The following is an 18,176-nucleotide window of genomic DNA, read 5'->3' on the forward strand; positions in this document are numbered from 1 at the left end:
ATTTCCATATGGGTTTGAAAATATAAAGGCTCAATGAAAATACCATATGAGCACCGCGCTCACACAAGACCTATAAGCATCATAGAGGAAGAACACCCCAAGAAGGATTCCCCCCCTTTCAGGGCCTGATTCTGCTGAGACAACTACTCGAGCCCTCTACTGCAGCAAGACATTTCTTTGCATGTCATTTGGCAGATGCAATGGCGGGGCCCTGCCAATTCACCCTGAAGCCCTCCGTTTTAATCAGTATCACATCAAGTTTAACACATGCTTTGAAATGTGCACCAGATTCAAAGCTTCGCCTCAAGGGGGTCCTGCCGAATAACACATACCATCCCGGCCGCTGCTCCTCCAGCAATTATCTTTCAACTCTGGCTGAACCATTGGAACTGTCAACGCCAGCACGCTGCCAACCAGAGGAAAGGTTGTGGGGTCAGAGCTGAAAACAAGACTCCTCGAGGCTGGAGCGCCAGGAGAACGGGATGGGGTGTTTGTTTATACTGCTGTCTGCTTAGAAGGAGAACTCCCAGGGCGCTTGTTTTATGGCTTAGAGGAACTACAAACAGCGTTAAGAGGGGTGGAAAAGAGAAAGAAGGTTAAAAATGCAAAGGAGAATCAGCATCCGCCAGGGCCCCCTGGAAGGTGGAAAGGGCTAAAGTTGTTTGCACCTCGTAACCAGCAGCATCCTTCCAGCCCCGTCAGACCAGGAGCTCCTTACCTCCAACCCCAGGCATCACTGGCTTCCCTCACTCCCCCCAAGCCTCCCCGTATCAGTGCCGCTGCCCACAAAGTGATGGATGTCATTGAAACAGAACATCAAGTTGAGAGGGACCTCAAGGATCATCTGGCCCAACCATTCTAGTCAGAGCATCACCTAGACTGGATGTCCCACCACCCTGTGCAGCCCAGTCTTAACAGCATCCAACACTGGAGAATCCACCTCTTCCCTGGGGAGATTATTCCAATAGTTGTTCTCAATGTTAAACGTTTTCCCTCCTTGTGTCCAGTGGGAATCTCCCCAGGAGTAACTTGTGCCCATCACCCCTTGCCTTTTCCATGGGACTCCTCAGCAAAAGGGAGTCTCCATCTTCTTTGTAGCTGCCCTTTAAATACTGGAACATAGTGACAAGGTCTCCCTGAGCCTTCTCTTCTCCAGGCTGAACAGTCCCAGCTCTCTCAGCCTTTCCTAACACGCTGCCCAGCCCTTGACCATCTTTGTTGCCCTTCTCTGGACACTCTTCAGCTCTCCAAGTCTTTTCTGTATAACAGGGACCAAAGGCACACACCTATCTTGCCCAGCTATCACCAGCAAAGTGCTAAGGAGATAGCAATGATGAGGAAATACAAGAACTGTTAGCACAGATTAGGATTTCAACAGAACTGGAACATAAGGACAGATGGATGCAGCAGTTTTGACTCTCCATGGCAGCCATATCCAAACATTTCCTATCAGAGGCAATGCAACTAGAGAGAAAACAGCCCATCATATGGAGAGTTCTGAGCTCAAGTGCATGCTGCCAGGTCATAGGGAGCTTCTCCTCATGGAACAAGACCTCCATCCTGCAGGGCTGTAGCACCCAACCCATCACAGACTGCAACTTCTCCTGCTGCAGAGGGTTTTCCTCTCTTACCCAAGAGGGATTTTGGTTTCTCACAAAAATGAAGCCCTTGGAAGACTTGAGCAGTGCCAGCATCAGACCCTCTGGTTGCGGTGATGAACCATGCTCGGATTGCAGCACACAGACTCCTAAAGTCAAACAAACACATCAGTGTGCCCGAGACATCCCTTCCCTGTCCCCCAGAGGAACCTGTCCAACTCTAAAAGGAGACGGAGAAGAGAAACAAAGCTGAGCTGTCCTGGAGTAACTTAAGTGCACTCTTACCCACAAATGAAAGCTGTTCTAAATTTGCTATATATGCGAATTAGAAGAATATGTCGAGAGGCTTAAATAACCTGAGCCTGTCAGCAGAACTCTGTGTTTAAACTAAAAAGAATTAGAAGTCTTGGGTTGCTGAAGGATTTCACTTGGTGATTCCTGCATACACCCGTTTGCAATTTGTACAGGAGTGTCATGCAAAGGGCACGCAGCACGGCCCAGCTCGGTGCTCCTCTCCCTTCAACTGAGCCATTGTACCTCCACTGCAAAAAGCACAGCCCAACTCACACCAACCCATTTTCATCTCTTTAGCAACCTCGAACCCACAGCTCCCTGGTGACCCCCCAGCATTGCCTATGAGCCATTCCTTTCCCCATTGCTTGTGAATAGGTCACAGCCCATCAGCTGAGAAGTAATGGCTGGTATTTCATAGAACGTTTTGGGTTGGAAGGGACCCTAAAGCTCCTCCAGCTCCAACCCCTGCCACGGGCAGGGACCCCTTCCACTGGAGCAGCTTGCTCCAAGCCCCTGTGTCCAACCTGGCCTTGAACACTGCCAGGGATGGGGCAGCCACAGCTTCTCTGGGCACCCTGTGCCAGCGCCTCAGCACCCTCACAGGGAAGAGCTTCTGCCCTACATCTATACAACTATAAAGTAGGTGCAATTGCATTGATGACATGAAAACTTGTTTGGTAAGAACTCATGCTTGCATCTCTTTCTCATATATACAAACTACTGGGTACTGCTGCTGTGTTTCACTGCTTGATCATCTGTGGAGTGATGAAGCAGTGATTGTAATACAGCTAATTGGAATGAACTTGGGAGCATCCTGTTAGAATCGTACACCAGTGGAGAAGAGCTGGGGTTCTGCATCACTTAATCATAATAGCTGTTGGTTTTCTGACACCATGTGGAGTTTTCTCACTTGATGTTTTCTCATACTCTAGCTTCTTATTCTATTTACTGTGATCTCAAATAAGTTTGTTCCTGATCTCATTGTACCATTCTTCCACCACATGTATTTTTGACTGGCTAATGCATGATATAGGTGGACACTGCATATCACCACCGTAGAATGGTTTGTCTTGGAAGGGACCCTAAAGCACATCCTGTTCCAACTCCCTGCCACGGGCAGGGACACCTTCCACTAAAGCAGCTTGCTCCAAGCCCCATCCAACCTGGCCTTGAACAAAGCACTGGTGCCATTTTCACAGCAGCATTGATTTGTCACATCCACAAACTGCTTTTTCACACCTTTGGGTGAAGGTACACGCAGACTTTTATGTGACTGTGTTACACCAGGAGCACCCAGGCTCTCAAAACCTCCTCAGCTTCTCCTTCCACGCACACACAGTCAGGCGCAGAGCAAGAGCATTCACACAGAGAGCTCAAACCACCCCATGTGCAGCACAAAAATCCATTGCCAAAACCATTCCAGGAATGTTTTAAAAGAAAAACAAGGGAAAATCAGTTAATTTGGAAGGTTTATTAGCAGCTACATTACAACAAGCCCGAGACATCCTAATGAAAACTGAGGAATTTATCATCCCAGGCAGCAGCATCCTGATGGGAGCAATTCCCAGCACTTTTTGAGCAAACCTTATTTCCAGCACCTCTCCTGCCACAACCATCCTGTCCAGACCCTCGTCCTCCTCCACATCCTTTCCCACATGGGATACGCCAAAGCCAGCACGCATCCCAGTTTATTAGTCTGAGGTCTATCCACACTGTCTCACCTCCAAAGATGCCATGTCCGCAGGAGACCGGAGCTTTGGGCAGCACCTTCCTCGAAGCAACTTAACAGTCTCCATAATTAAAACCACTACAAGCAAGAGCAGTGAAAATGAGAGGTTTAACAGCACCTCTTTTCCCAGCTCCAAGGAAAACAGCAATTAGTGATGGCTTAAAAGAAGGAGCAAAGGGTGCTCATGCCTCAACTGGGCACTGCCCGGCTTATAACATCTTGAGGATTACCTGGCCTACCATAATTAGAAGATAAAGGATTTATTTCAAGAAGCATCTCTGCATTTCAAGTGTTTCTAAGGGACTAAAAGGCAACCACACAAAAAGTTAGTCCAGGATGTGATTGCCCTGTAGTTAAACTTTTGCTTTTATGTTGCAGCCATGTCCACAGAACATGCTGGATCTGCTACTGGGGATACCACAGTCCCTCTGGCCATTAGTCATCCATATGCTGAAATAAAAAGGGCCTATGATTTAGCAGTTTCATTTTTGAGGTCATAAAAAGAATTCAGAGGAATACCCAGTTATTAATAAAGTTCCTATGGGGTATAAATTTTCAGTGTAGACTTAAAGGCACAGAATTCCTCTTGAATAAACAGAGAAACCTTCCCCAAAAAGCCAGGAAACGTTAGACTAAAAAGCTTTTATGATAATAAGCACATTTGCACTCAAATTATGTGATGTGGGAAGAAGGGGAGTTAAAGCACAAGGAAGTACAAAGACCTCAAACAACGTGCACTGGGGAACAGAAACATGCTTACATCTGCACATAGCCCTATCACCGCCTCCCCATCGTGGCTCAGATGCGCTGCTGGCCTCCAGTCCACCTACAGACATCCTCAGTGATGCCTCCATCTGCTTTTCCCATCAAGTGGCTGCCCCGTCCACCCCGACCCAAGATGCTAAACCCAGACTTGTCCGGCTGCCATGACCGCTCCATTCCCACGCCCGCTGGGAAGCTGAGGGATCACATTTAACCTCAAGCTCCTGGCTTGACAATCCACTTCAGAAGCCACTTCAACAAGTGTTTCCAGTTCTCAAGATCATTCACATCGCTTCCTCCTTCTTCTTTCCCTGGCTTTTATCCCTTCTGCAAGCTGCAGAGCATCCTACAGCCCCAAGAGAGCTCCCTGGGTACCACTTTGGTTCCTACATGTAAGTTTCAGCCTGAACATGTGAAGCTGAGGACAAGATGGTGAGAAACCCATGTACAAAGCCACCACACTGGCTCTGGCTAAACAGCACTGGGATATCTCACATCTCATCTTCAAAACCTATCACAATTCACCACTGAGTCAAGAGCGAGTGGATTGAGTTAACAAACACAGACGATGCCCCAGGACTTGCCTCAAAAATTAATTCAGAATATAGATATTGGGAAATATTAGAAATTAGGGAAAAATCCTTCCCTGTGAGGGTGCTGAGGCGCTGGCACAGGGTGCCCAGAGAAGCTGTGGCTGCCCCATCCCTGGCAGTGTTCAAGGCCAGGTTGGACACAGGGGCTTGGAGCAAGCTGCTCCAGTGGAAGGGGTCCCTGCCCGTGGCAGGGGTTGGAGCTGGAGGAGCTTTACGGTCCTTTCCAACCCAAACCAGGCTGGGATGCTATGAAAAAGCTTCCAAATTAAACAGCAAGTGTCAAGCGATTCATCCAGTCACCATCGAGATGATGCTCAGCACTCTCTTAAGGAAACAGTTTTCAGGGCCAAGTCGTAATGAAAAAGTAGTGAGTTATTAAAGATTTGTCTGTAATTTTAAGTCTTTTTACCTGTTTTCTCAAGTCAGCCTTCAAAGAGGTTAAGCAAAGGATGCTGAGGGTAAGTGACCAACTGAAGTCACTGCTATTTATCCATCTCTTTCATTTTTAATGGTTCGACTTGATCTTAAAGGCCTTTTCCAAACTTGTTGATTCTATGATTCATAGAAGGGAAGAGGATAGATGCAAATACGTTATAAGCTTCTGACAAGAAACGTTTTTATCAAGGCACTTGAAGGCATTTCAGAGCTCTCACAGGTCCAACAGTGACACCTCCCTTCAATAACCAGAGAACATTCATCGTTCCTCCACTGGACCACAGCATCCCTCTTCACTCAGCCTGGTTTCCTGCAAGCTGAGACCATAGCTGGCCATCAGACTTCCAATCTAAACAGCCCCAGAAGACTTATTTCCGTCCATAAGACTTTAATATAACAAGTAGACAAGCAGCAGTATCAAAGATTAAGAAGGTCTCGTTACTGAATTTTACTAGAGAATACGTTTCTGCTTTACAAACCTGCCCAGGAGGGGAAAACACCATCCCCTTATCCCCATCTGTTGTGTAAACAGCCACCGCATACCCAGCCACCAGACTGACCTTCCCAAGAGGCTCTCCTGCCTGCGTCCCAGACTATAAAATTCCCTTGTTTTTAATAAACAACACGATTTTTACTGTTTGTGCTTGTTAAAGAAACCCTCTGGAATAAGAGACACCACTTAAACCAGCAGGAAGCTCAGATCCAAGGGTGCTTTGCAAGTCCTGGGGCATGTCCATAAAAGCTGGCCCCCACGGAGCAAGCGGATGCAGGGATCTTCCAAACGCTCCATGTGAGCTCCAACTTGGCTTGGGCAGATCCAGCCCACGTGGCAAAGGAGACTGAGTCTCACACAGGGCTCCCTTGACCTCTATAGAGTCCTGAGGGCTGCCGGAGCACTGACACCCAGCAGAAGGCCATTCCCTGCACGGCACATCCAGGGAAAGGCAGTAAAATCTAATTTGCTCTAAAATATCCATACAAAGCCAAAACAATTTCCATATGCGCTGCAGAAGATTACATAAAGCTGGAAAACGGCAGGAATAGGGATAATTAAGAACACTGTCCAATGTGCAGTTTAAACTACATCAACTGGGCCATCAAAAGGCCACTGGGCAGCACATGGAGGCTGGAAGAACATCCCCTTGTCTGCCGCTATGCAGGGAACCGCTTGCTCTTGTGGCCTGGGGTGGTGGCCCTGTGGCTGCATTTAAAAGGAAGCACAGGGAGGGAACAGGGTTTCCCAATAGGGCTGCAATCACCACATGCCACACCTCCACTTATCCCCATGGTTCCCAACCAGCTGCCTGGCACAGCATCCTCATGTTATCACAGCTCAGTCAGAGAGGGCGTCACAGCAGGCTCAGCCTCAGGGATCTGGTCCTTTCCCAATGCAGGGTGCAGGAAGCAGCCTCACCTTGTGCTTCTGGATGGGCATCACCAGTAAAGCTACACTGCACGGCCAAGGTGTGCTTGCCATGATGTACAACATCTGCAGGTCAAGCTCTCCATTGCTTTCCACACCCCTCATTCCTTCATTCCCTCCCCTTTGCCCACCTTAACTCTGCTAACTCCCTAACACATCCCACATTCCTCACGTGCTTCTGGAGCACATATCATTGGCCTGAAGCTGTGTTATAACCACCCACTGTCCTCCCAGGCCAGGAATCATAACCACTCTGACTATCCATTGCCCACATAATCCCATCACTACCATCATCTTTTTAAAGACATCCTGAAAGAGATCAACAGGATGAACACCATGGAGATGGGCAGAGGCACAAAGCCAGCACTGCTGGGCAGAACACTTGCAAACACCATCCTAGGATCCCAAAACCAAGGGAAGGGTTTGAAACTGTGGATTGAAGCGAGCAAGAGATGGTCTCTGTGTGCTGGCAAGGCGAGAGCACCCAGTTCTTAACACAGCCATTGTGCAGAGAAGCAGACAGGGCAGCTTGCATGTGAGCCAGCTTTTATAAAGATGGAATCATAACATCACAGACTGGTTGGTGTTGGAAGGGACTTTAAAGCTCATCCAGTTCCAACCCCTGCCACGGGCAGGGACACCTTCCACTAGGGCAGCTTGCTCCAAGCCCCATCCAGCCTGGCCTTGAGCACTGCCAGGGATAGGGCATTTCAATTTAGCCTAAAAAAAAAAACCCTACACAATAGCATTTTCATTACAACACCAATGCATTCAAAACGACTTTGAAAAGCAACCAATGGACACTCAGGACTCATCAACACGCACCTACTTCTCTGTAATCCCAGTAAAAATACACATAGAGACTTGGCTATAGTTTTAAGACCAAACCAGTAGCACAGAGAAAACTACACGAAAACACCTGCATCCTCCAACCAATCATGAATCCAGGGAACCCCAGGTCAGAATCAGTTTAAATCCACACATACCTAAAATATCGAAGCACACAGCTGGGTGCTCAACAGCCTTAGCATGGCCTGTATCCATGCCACATGCATCCCATGTCTGTTAGCAGCCATCGTCTCCAGACCAAGTAACCTGGGGGGGGAAATGCAACAAATCTCCTCCTCTACTTCTCATCCACAAGATCTTTTCTTTCTAAGGCCTGATTCTGTGCTACCAAAAACTTCTATACTGGAGAACACCGTGGTAGCTGCACGTACCCACACGCTATTTTGGCATCCCTGCCCGAGCTATATGCAGGCATGAGAGGCCACGCTAAACAAGGAGAGGCCACATGTGGGATGCGACACTTCATACATGGGTGGTTCTCACTCAGCTCTGACCTGCAGGGACAGAACTGAAGCAAGAGAAACCCTTCAAACCCTAGATCTGAATTTCAAAGATGCAGTTGTCTACGGAGCTGCTGCTAACCCATGCCCTGAAGTGCTTCATCTTCTCCAGCTGATGGTCAGAACTGCACTCCTACCAAACTCAAAGGGGCATTTCCCTGCTCACTGCAGGGCAGTCAAAACTAGATGTCCTCTGAAGGTCCCTTCCATCCCAAACCATTCTATGATCCTATTGTGCACATCATCGTGCAACATTTTGCCTTGTTCTGTCAGTGTAACCATGCAACCAAGCTGATTTTCTGCTGCTGTGGGAAACTATTCTTTATAAAACCTTTCATTATACTCCTCAGAAATGGCACAGACACCAATATGTGTCAGTGAGAAGAGTAAACATCCCCGTGTAAAAAAGGCAGAGCTGAAACATCAACCCATTCAAACTCATCCTGGATCACCACTGATTAAACATCAGCTTTGACAGCGCATCCAAGTGATGCTAAAATAACCCCAAAAGCTAGTCTGCCTCCATCTCTGCAAAAGGCACGCTGAGTATTTTGGCCATCCTGACAAGCTTGATCTGATAATGGCTTCTGGATGGGTTATTCTTGGACCCCTGTGGAGCAGCATTAACTGCGCTTACCCTGGATGCTTCTGAGGCACCATCCTCAGTGACCTCCTCCACATGCCGCACATATTTCAGCCATTAAGCTAGATAATAAAACCACATACCGGATATCAGCAAGTGTTAATAAGATGTAATTCATTCCTGGCAAGGCCAGAATTGAGCTCTTTAAAAAGAAACACCACCAGAACCAAAACACACACGCAGGTTCACAGGGCCAAAGTCCAAAAGGAGTTCAAATGCACAGAGCTACTTTTATCTGCGCAATGAAGACCAACATTTGGAACGCAGCGAATTCCCCCAGAACCATAGGTAATAAAAGTCAGATTCACAAGGAACAGAGTCAATGGGAGCTCATCATTCCTGCTAGGATGCTGTGAGATCCCTCAGGTCCGGCTGACCCTGGGACCATCTCACTTGACTTCATCCCAGCACAGGCTTCCTGTCCCGGAGAGGGGCCAGCGAGCTCCCTGCATCCTTGACTGCAGGCCAGGAACACAAGCACAGCTCCGAGCGCTCCAAGACAGATCCTTCTGATTATCACAAAATGAAATTTTCAGCTCTTGTCATCATCGGCCTCAGATTTGTAATGTTACAAAAACACGATTTCCTTTCCCCATTGTATCAGCCCCTCTGCCATTCCCGCTGGTGAAATCAAACAATTTGAAAAGAATTTATATGATGCTAATTTAAACCGAATGTATTTAGCTGCCAATCGCAGTTCCCTGACTCTCCCAGGCCTCCTGCCAGCTCCGCTCTGTTCCAGAGCGACTATCAATCACGGCCAACAGACTGAGGAGAAAAAGACCCAGCCATGCAAAGACACAAGACTGGGAATTCTGGCAGTGGAAAACCTGCCCCTTGCTTTCGGCACGGCGACGTGGAGTGACCCCACGCAACGGGAGGCTCCGAAAGCTTCAGCTCCTCGGTGTAAAGCAGCTCGTGATGCTTTGTGCAGGAATGAACCTACAGCATTGCTCAAATTCCAGCAGCGCTTCCAAATTAGCTTTTGCAACTGGAAGTGGCAAGTTGACCTTCCTCCCCAGGTTGTATGGGAACAGAACGTCCACACTGATGGACAATTATCGAGTCCACCGGCGGAGATAACTCTGTCCCCACAAAGGGTGAAGGGGGAAACCAGATCCTGCACTTCGCAGCAGAAAATTCACAGGATCACAGAACTGTAGAACGGGTTGGAAGGGGCCTTAAATCCCATCCAGCTCCAACCCCTGCCACGGGCATGGACCCCTTCCACTGGAGCAGCTTGCTCCAAGCCCCTGTGTCCAACCTGGCCTTCAACACTGCCAGGGATGGGGCAACCACAGCTCCTCTGGGCACCCTGTGCCAGCGCCTCAGCACCCTCACAGGGAAGAGCTTCTGCCTAATGTCTAATCCCAGCCAAGATGTTGGGATGTTTAATCCCAGCATCATGACGACAAGACTGGAAACTGTAAGAGGAGGACACCACATCTACATCCTCTTCTATCTAATTGGTAAATATCCTTAAGTGGGTATACAGAAGTTATTTATTTAGTAATGTACTTGCTGCCATTAATTGGGGAACAAACGGCAAAGGAAACTCCTGCTCCCTCCCAGCCACAAGAACCAAGGAAGAATCTTAAGAAGGTTGGGCTGCCAATAATGAACAAAACAGAGTGGGGTTTGTGAACAGGAGCTGTTCTAGAAGGCATTGTAGTGGGTAAACTCAGCACAGTAACACCTGCAGCCACCACAGACTTTGCCACCATGGGTGTCTGGCTCTACAATAGGATGCACAGGTCACAACGTGGTTTCTGCAGATTCAGAAACACTTGTTCGATTCAACACAACAACAAACAGAACACTGTACTGAACTCCCAGACGCAGAATGGCATCTCCCCACAGCTCCATTGCACACTGCAAGGTTTGGTTTGTCTTAAAATACTACAAAGAAGCTCAGAAAAGGCAGTAAAGCATGGGATATACTGGAAATTAAATCAATTAATAGCAATCCTCAAGCCAGACCATCTTACAGAAAGATAGTGTTTAAAAGACAGAAAACTGAACTTGCCTCTACACCTCTAATCATAAACCCAACAGCATAAACTCATCATCTTGTGAGAAATCACATCAAGAGTCCTTCCATAAATCAACAAGTCCAATCCATCCATCACTACCAGAGGAGGCAGTTTACTGCTCATGAGAGGTAACATTTCACTACCAGTGGATCTGAATTTCAAAGCAGCAACGTTGTGTTTAAGAGCCTCTGTGAGCAATCTCCTGGCTGTGACAAGAAAACCTCTATTGAAATTCAAATCTAGAATATTAAAGAGTGGGAAAAGGCAATTCTGGTTTAATACATGCACGTGGATGTTCAGTTCCATCAGGGTCACCTTTTACAGACACCAACTGCTAGGCAAAATGCAAGCAAGCCATAAGGAAAGTTCACCCAGCACTTGACAACCAGTTCAAGATGAAAAAGCAATTAAGTTGGTATCAGAGCACGAACTCCTGTTGCTTTACCCTGAACCTGGGAAACCAGCACTGGTGTCTCCAGGTGCTCCAGCTTCCACCAGATGCAGCAGCACAAATGCCCCTGTCCTGATGAGCTGCACAGCCTAATTTGTGCACCCCAGGCTCTGGAGTACCAGGATCCAGCAGCAAAATACAGGTGGGAGAAGGCAACAGAAATGGTCCATCCCTTTTCAACAGTATATAAATCAGGAGATAAAACCTCTAGTAGCAACCACTGAATGAAGAATCATGGCTTCACCTATAACAAAATCACTTCAATATTTAAAACTAAGTTTAGTGCCTTGGGATTGGAAAAGAAGAATGAAGTTCAATATGATCTCCTCTCCCCAGAACCCACCCACCACGTGTGCACACACAAGTCCTACCTGTTTCATGGCCGTCTCTCCAATCTTGTCCGAGTGCTTACGGATGCTCTCCAGGAAATCCTTGAGGTCTGACATGGAAACTTCCTTGATCTCTTCACGCAGCTTTGGGATATTATCCACCATGATCTTGCAGAAGCGGTAGTGGCTCACTTGGGGCAGGTAGGTGTGCTCGAGGTGCTCCAGGGTCTTGAGTGCAGGGTAGTGCCTGGGGAGAGCAAGCAAGGCAGATGTGGAAGGAAGAACAGCTATTTCCATCCTTCAAAACAACATTAGCTTCAAGTCATTTGATATATCCAAGAATCTCAGCTCTCCTCAAAGAACACAGACCTTAAGATCAAGGGAACTAACCATAAAAGCACCATCTTCTTCTGGAAAGAGAGAGGCAGAAGAACACAAGCACACAGGAGCTCCTTATCAGAGCTCTGATGAGCAAACGAGGACCAGCTGGGTAACAAGCAACCAGCATCACCTGAGGCCAGCAGCAGCTTTCACCCACAGCAAAGCCGTTTGGGGCTCCATATTACAGAGTGAAGGAAAAGCTGCCAACCACATGCAGCATGGTCAAGAACATGGAGGAGCACAGAGGAACGATAGCTCAAAGGGGGACCCCAGGAAGACCCCGCACAGGTCCCCCCAGGGGAGCCATGAGCTCTGCCCGAGGGGAGACTGAGCTGAGCTCTTAGGCAGAAGCTCTTCCCTGTGAGGGTGCTGAGGCGCTGGCACAGGGTGCCCAGAGAAGCTGTGGCTGCCCCATCCCTGGCAGTGCTCAAGGCCAGGTTGCACACAGGGGCTTGGAGCAAGCTGCTCCAGTGGAAGGGGTCCCTGCCCATGGCAGGGGTTGGAGCTGGAGGAGCTTTAAGGTCCATTCCCACCCAAGCCATGCCCTGATGCCATGATGCCTATTACCAGCCACCCAGAATTCTCCTTTCTTACTGCTTGGAGAGCGTATGGATAAAAGTGAGCTGGGGTAAAAAAGACTGATCCCACCAGAGCCCTGCAGAACCAAAAGGGTTTTTCCCCATCACTTTCCAACAAGCCATATGTGCCTCAGCTGGTGGAGAAAAGCTCTTTCTGCTCCTTCCTTAAAGTCTGTACAATGAGAGACAAAGCGTCTCTCTCCATCTCTTCTCTCTGCTGGTTGCAGAGTCACTCCTCTGGGTTCAGACCGCTCTTCCTTCCCCAGCTCCTTCTCCAGCTCATGGCCATGGATTCTGCACTGGGCAAATGCCTGCATTGGCTTTACAAACACCCTGCAGCAAACAGCACATAACTCATTTTGTCTACCTTGGGAAGCTGAGTGTCTTCACCCCAAATCCAAACCCTATGACTCCTCTGAGGCTGTGTACCCAACACCAAGACTCAGGCTCATAACCAGCCCCTTGCTGGCCATCATGAGCCATAAGTGATACCGGGTGCAGCTACAAAAGTACTTAATGATATTGTGCTGTGTTTGGTGAATGAAGCCATCAAATACAGACAAAGAAGAAAAGAAGGCAGGGATTCAGATTTTCCTTAAATGTGGCTTTCAGCTTCTATTTGTTTCAAAATGAACCAATCCAAAGAGAGAGGAAGGCAAAAAAAAGATGCAGTTCTTAGAAGCAGACCCTGGAAACACTTTCCAGAGCGAGGGCACGGAGCAGCATGTGGATTCCCTTCAGAAGTGATCAGCTCCAGCTCCCCACCCCACATCTGTCAACAGATAAGCCCCTTGCTGTTCCTTTCAACAGAGTAAAAACACTTGGATGAACCACACGCTGCCCTAGTCTGTGCTGAGCCATCCTGAGGGAGCTGAACAAGCTCCCTGCGACTCCTCCAGCCAGCCCAACCTTCAGGAGTTAATGCTCATCTGGACCCAAGGAGCACAGGGATGAGCAGAGCAGGAGGGGGAAGTGTACAAATACGCCCATCCAATTAGTTATCGCCTTGTTGGAAACATCTGGTTTCTTCTGTCTTGTTCCCATGATGGATGGCAGAAACCATCAGGCATCGGATCCCACCGCTCTCCCCGCGTGCCATTCCCCTGGAGCCTGCTGTGTTTCCAGCCCAGCTCCTGCCAGCAGCTGCTCTTTGCCCAGTTTGCCCCCCCGCAAGGGCTACAAGGAGCCTCCAAAGTCCCACAGTGCTTAAATAAACCGGCCCCGGGGTCCCAGCCATGCAAATATCCCAAACCATGGTTGAATCCTTCAGCATCACAACAGATGCAGGGTGGGAATCACAGAGTGGTGTGTGACAGAAGGAACCTTAAATCCCATCCAGCTCCAACCCCTGCCATGGGCAGGGACCCCTTCCACTGGAGCAGCTTGCTCCAAGCCCCTGTGTTGAGCACTGCCAGGGATGGAGCAGCCACAGCTTCTCTGGGCACCCTGTGCCAGCGCCTCAGCACCCTCACAGGGAAGAGCTTCTGCCTAAGAGCTCAGCTCAGTCTCCCCTCGGGCAGGTTCAAGCCATTCCCCTTGGCCTGTCCCTACAGGCCCTTGTCCCAAGCCCCTCTCCAGCTTTCCTGCAGCCCCTTTAGGCACTGGAGCTGCTCTAAGGTCTCCCCTTCAGGAGCCTTCTCCTCTCCAGGCTGCCCCAGCCAAGCTCTCTCAGCCTGTCAAAGTCCTACATTTGCTGAGACACAAAGTCCACACAGCTCACGCACTCTCCTGAGCAGTTATTTCTACCACAAAATACACCACAGACCTTCCCACCAACTTCTCCCACCCTACGCCACACTTCCCAGGTGGCTGCCTTCTGTTCACTCGGATCATATCAGGTTTGGCGTTAGGACATTCACAGAATAAAACCCAGTTAATTACACCTAAATGCCACGTCAAACACTGGCTGAATGCATCACAACATCCAGCTTCCATGGAAAAGTGAACAGCTACCTACATTTAAAAGCCTACAACCAAGATGAGAGCCCTGCTGCAATCCCAGTTCTAGGCTGTAACACAGGAGGCTGAGCAGGAGCCTGAAGATTCCACCCAGAAATCAAACAAATTAACCTGAAAAAGCTGATTTTGAAGTCTTATCTTTTGAGAATATAAGACTCTTTATAGGTATCTATATCCTATAAAGACATGGGATATCTTCCATCGATCCAGCACCCAACGGGTGCTTTCCAACTCTTCCACCACAGACACCAATCCACATAGAATTTACCTTTTAGATTTCATTTGCTCTCGCAGTTTGCTGTACATCTCCAGGACTGGAAAGAGAAGGAGAAACACACATGGGTTGAGACCCAAGCGCAGGGATGTGAATGACTGAAGAAAATAAAGAGCACCTTGAGATTCCTCACCGGGAAGACACAGCGTGAGCTTATCCACCGTCGCTGATATATTCCGCTGCTGTAACCGGCATTGCTTCAGCTCTTCCATCGCTACGATCAACTTGGGGAAGGGAAAAAGAGATAAGTTTCACTTAGAGCAGTGAAGAGATGGAGGAGAGAGGATATAAACTGCACTTGTCCCGGCCATATGCCATAGGTTGACAAAAAACCCCACGGTGATAACCAGGAGCTCAGAAAGGCTGCAGAGCGCTGCTGGAACAGGAGCAGAGGCAGCTTCGGGTTGGCTCAACAAGCACCAGCAGCATTCCCTTCATTTCAAGTAAGCAAGAAGCAAAACCAAAGGCAACACAATACCAGCCTTGTAGCACGTCCCCTGGATTCCAAAGATTATTTCCCCTTCCCATTTTATTCATCTCTTCCCTACTCCCTCTCCACGCTTCTCTTTTCTAGTTCTTCCCAAGGACAGGATGTGGCGACACGCTCCCAAGGGGCTTTTGACCATCCCAAACTAACAAGGATTTTTTAAATGCTCAGCCTCCAACAGAAAAACCTGTGCATGTGGGCAAGGACAAACAAGGAGCAGCCACTGCATACAACAGAAAACACTCTACTTTCTTCTTTTCAAAGGGACAAGTCATGGATTTGTCCTCCAGAGCATCCATTTATCTCCCAAGTACCAGGAGACTGAAAGCCCTTTTGAAATCCCAGGCTCTTCTACTCTTGGAGGTGAATCCTCCATTCAAGGAGGTAAGTTTATTTGATTCAGGATTGAAGCTGCATCACCTCCTCCCCAAAGGGCATTCTTGTCTTTAACCTTCATTAGAATAATTGCTCTGATGCAGTCCAGGATGGGGATTTTCTTGTTTGTTTTTCAAATCAAGGCAGCTGCCTGCATGCACCAGGAGCAAAACCAAGGCAGGGTGTCTGGGAAAGCAGCTAAGAGATAAAACAGAAGAGCTGCAAGAAGAAGAACCTTGTATAGTAGATGATGCAATTATCAGGAGGAATGAAAAAGAGAGGAGAGGGACCATCCCTGGGAGTCCTTACACATCTCTATATTAGGCACTTGGAAAACCTGAAGCATCACTGCCTTCAGCACACTCAGCTCTAAAGTGTCCCCCAGTCTGTTAATGTTCTCTTATGATGAAGGGGGAGAAGAATGTATGTAGATAAAGGCACGTGGCATCCACAAGATGCTCAATCATTTCCTTTCCCCATGCCTCGATGCCTCTATTCATGCAGCTTAAAAGCCACCCTGACTTTAATTGTTGCTGTACTGCTTTGGGAAGCAGAAGCCGGGCTCTCCAGCTCATATGAATAGAAGCAGACTGGTTTGGGTAGGAAGGGACTTTCTTCTGAAGATCTTATCTCAGTCTCCCCTCGGGCAGGTTCAAGCCATTCCCCTTGGCCTGGCCCTACAGGCCCTTGTCCCAAGCCCCTCTCCAGCTTTCCTGCAGCCCCTTCAGGCACTGGAGCTGCTCTAAGGTCTCCCCTTCAGGAGCCTTCTCTTCTCCAGGCTGCCCCAGCCCAGCTCTCTCAGCCTGGCTCCAGAGCAGAGCTGCTCCAGCCCTCGCAGCATCTCCATGGCCTCCTCTGGCCTTGCTCCAACAGCTCCACGTCCCTCTGGTGTTGTTGCCCCAAAGCTGGATGCAGGACTGCAGGGTGGGGAAGAATCCCCTCGACCTGCTGGCCACGCTTCCTTGGATGCAGTACTGCTATGAGCAATCCCAATGACACCTCCCAAGGCTGCAGGATCAAGCCCACAATATAGGATTATTGTTGCTTTACATTCCCCCTGCTCCCCATGCTGTGCCTTCCACTAGCTTGCAATCCAGAAGCAGTAAAACGGAAAAATCACTTCCCAACACTCTGACACAGCTCATCTTTCAGGCAGCAAAGCAAAATACAGGACAGAGAATCAATGAATGTTTTAATACCAATTCCACCTATGTTATCAGTTAGGGCTGAGCACTTACGGGCACTGTAAATTCCCACTACCAAGCACAGCAAAATAATGGAAAAGCAAAAACCAGACAGAATGAATGACTGAACTTACTTCTTTTCCTTCATTCTGCAGCTTCCTGTTGGTGTCTGTCACTTGATTCTGTGGGAATATCGGGGGAAAAAGACAGAGCACATCTACATGAAAATCAGGACAATGTTCTTCACAAATAAACTGCATATAAACAGCATCACTTTTCACACAGTCTTCTTTTGTATAGCATACAAGTGTTCTTTGGCCGATTTAACAGCAGTGGCCATTCTGGCATACAAGGGTGCCAGCAGCCACACAGCAAATACCATGGATTTCCTTCCCTGCCACTAGAGAAAGCTAAAAGACGACAGAGGTTCATGGTGTTGCACAGAAGCTTCAAAATGTTGTGGTCTTAATGGATCCAATCTTATAGCAGATGCTCATGTGGGTTCTCATAGAAACCCAGACTGGTTCGGAAGGGACCTTAAAGCTCATCCACTGGCAGGGACCCCTTCCACTAGAGCAGCTTGCTCCAAGGCCCTGTGTCCAACCTGGCCTTAAACACTGCCAGGGATGGGGCATCACCTTAAAAGCTATATCACCTGAGTGGTGAAGGAGTTATATTTCCCCCCCCTCAACACCCAAATTGGGTTTTAACTCCCTATTATCACAGCAAGAAAATAATTCCTCAATGTGGGATTCATCCATAAAGTTCATGTATTTTCTTTTACATCTTCAGATGCATTTCCCACTGGATCCCTTCTCCTAGCTGGTATAAAAAGGTTATTTTTATACACTGGTATAAAAAATTGATGTATATTCCTTACTAAACCACCTTCCTGTATTATCCTATCAAGCTGGGGCTCACAGTTAAATAACTTTCCAGTCTGCAAACGTGGAGGTTCCCTGGACAAGCAAGATCACAGCAGTTCACCCCTTTGTGGCTCCAGACATCAGTTTGACTCAATGAAGACTCAGATGACCTTTGGTCTCGTGTGTGACTCGTCAGGATACAAAACAAGCAGCTTACACATCATTTAGACAACAAATAGAAAGATGACTCTGGGTTTTCTGCCGAATCCTCATTCATGTTCAGACAGGACAACTGCGAACACAGACAGCATCTTCTACAGCCCAGCTGGGACAGCCATAGAAGATTACACGAACTTCCAAGTGAACATGCCCAGATTAAGGTCCTCAGCAAGAGCAGCCAATTGTGAAGGTAAATACCAGCAGAGTTCAGGTG

At 48.2% G+C, this 18,176-nt stretch overlaps 1 protein-coding gene across 8 annotated transcripts in view; it reads right to left on the reverse strand.

Moving 5' to 3' along the window:
- Positions 1-18,176, reverse strand: part of EXOC6B (exocyst complex component 6B) — a 325,177-nt gene that overhangs the window by 253,247 nt on the left and 53,754 nt on the right. For 7 of the 8 annotated variants that reach the window (XR_009725215.1, XR_009725216.1, XM_061351946.1 and 4 more), the window contains exons 3-6: positions 17,012-17,059; positions 14,965-15,055; positions 14,826-14,871; positions 11,682-11,886 (exon numbers count right to left, since the gene is read on the reverse strand). Coding sequence is in view for 6 of the 8 variants with exons in the window: in XM_061351946.1 (XP_061207930.1) it covers positions 11,682-11,886; positions 14,826-14,871; positions 14,965-15,055; positions 17,012-17,059 (390 nt within the window). In the remaining 2 variants the exon portion in view is untranslated. Of the gene's footprint in view, positions 1-11,681; positions 11,887-12,029; positions 12,072-14,825; positions 14,872-14,964; positions 15,056-17,011; positions 17,060-18,176 lie in introns of those variants that run through there. The other variant, XM_061351950.1, reaches the window with a different exon arrangement.

The sequence above is a fragment of the Neopsephotus bourkii genome, unplaced genomic scaffold (assembly GCF_033783945.1).
Source record: "Neopsephotus bourkii isolate Nb327-2 ecotype Australia unplaced genomic scaffold, CSIRO-AGI_Nbou_v1 NB_616, whole genome shotgun sequence".
NCBI lineage: Eukaryota > Metazoa > Chordata > Aves > Psittaciformes > Psittacidae > Neopsephotus > Neopsephotus bourkii.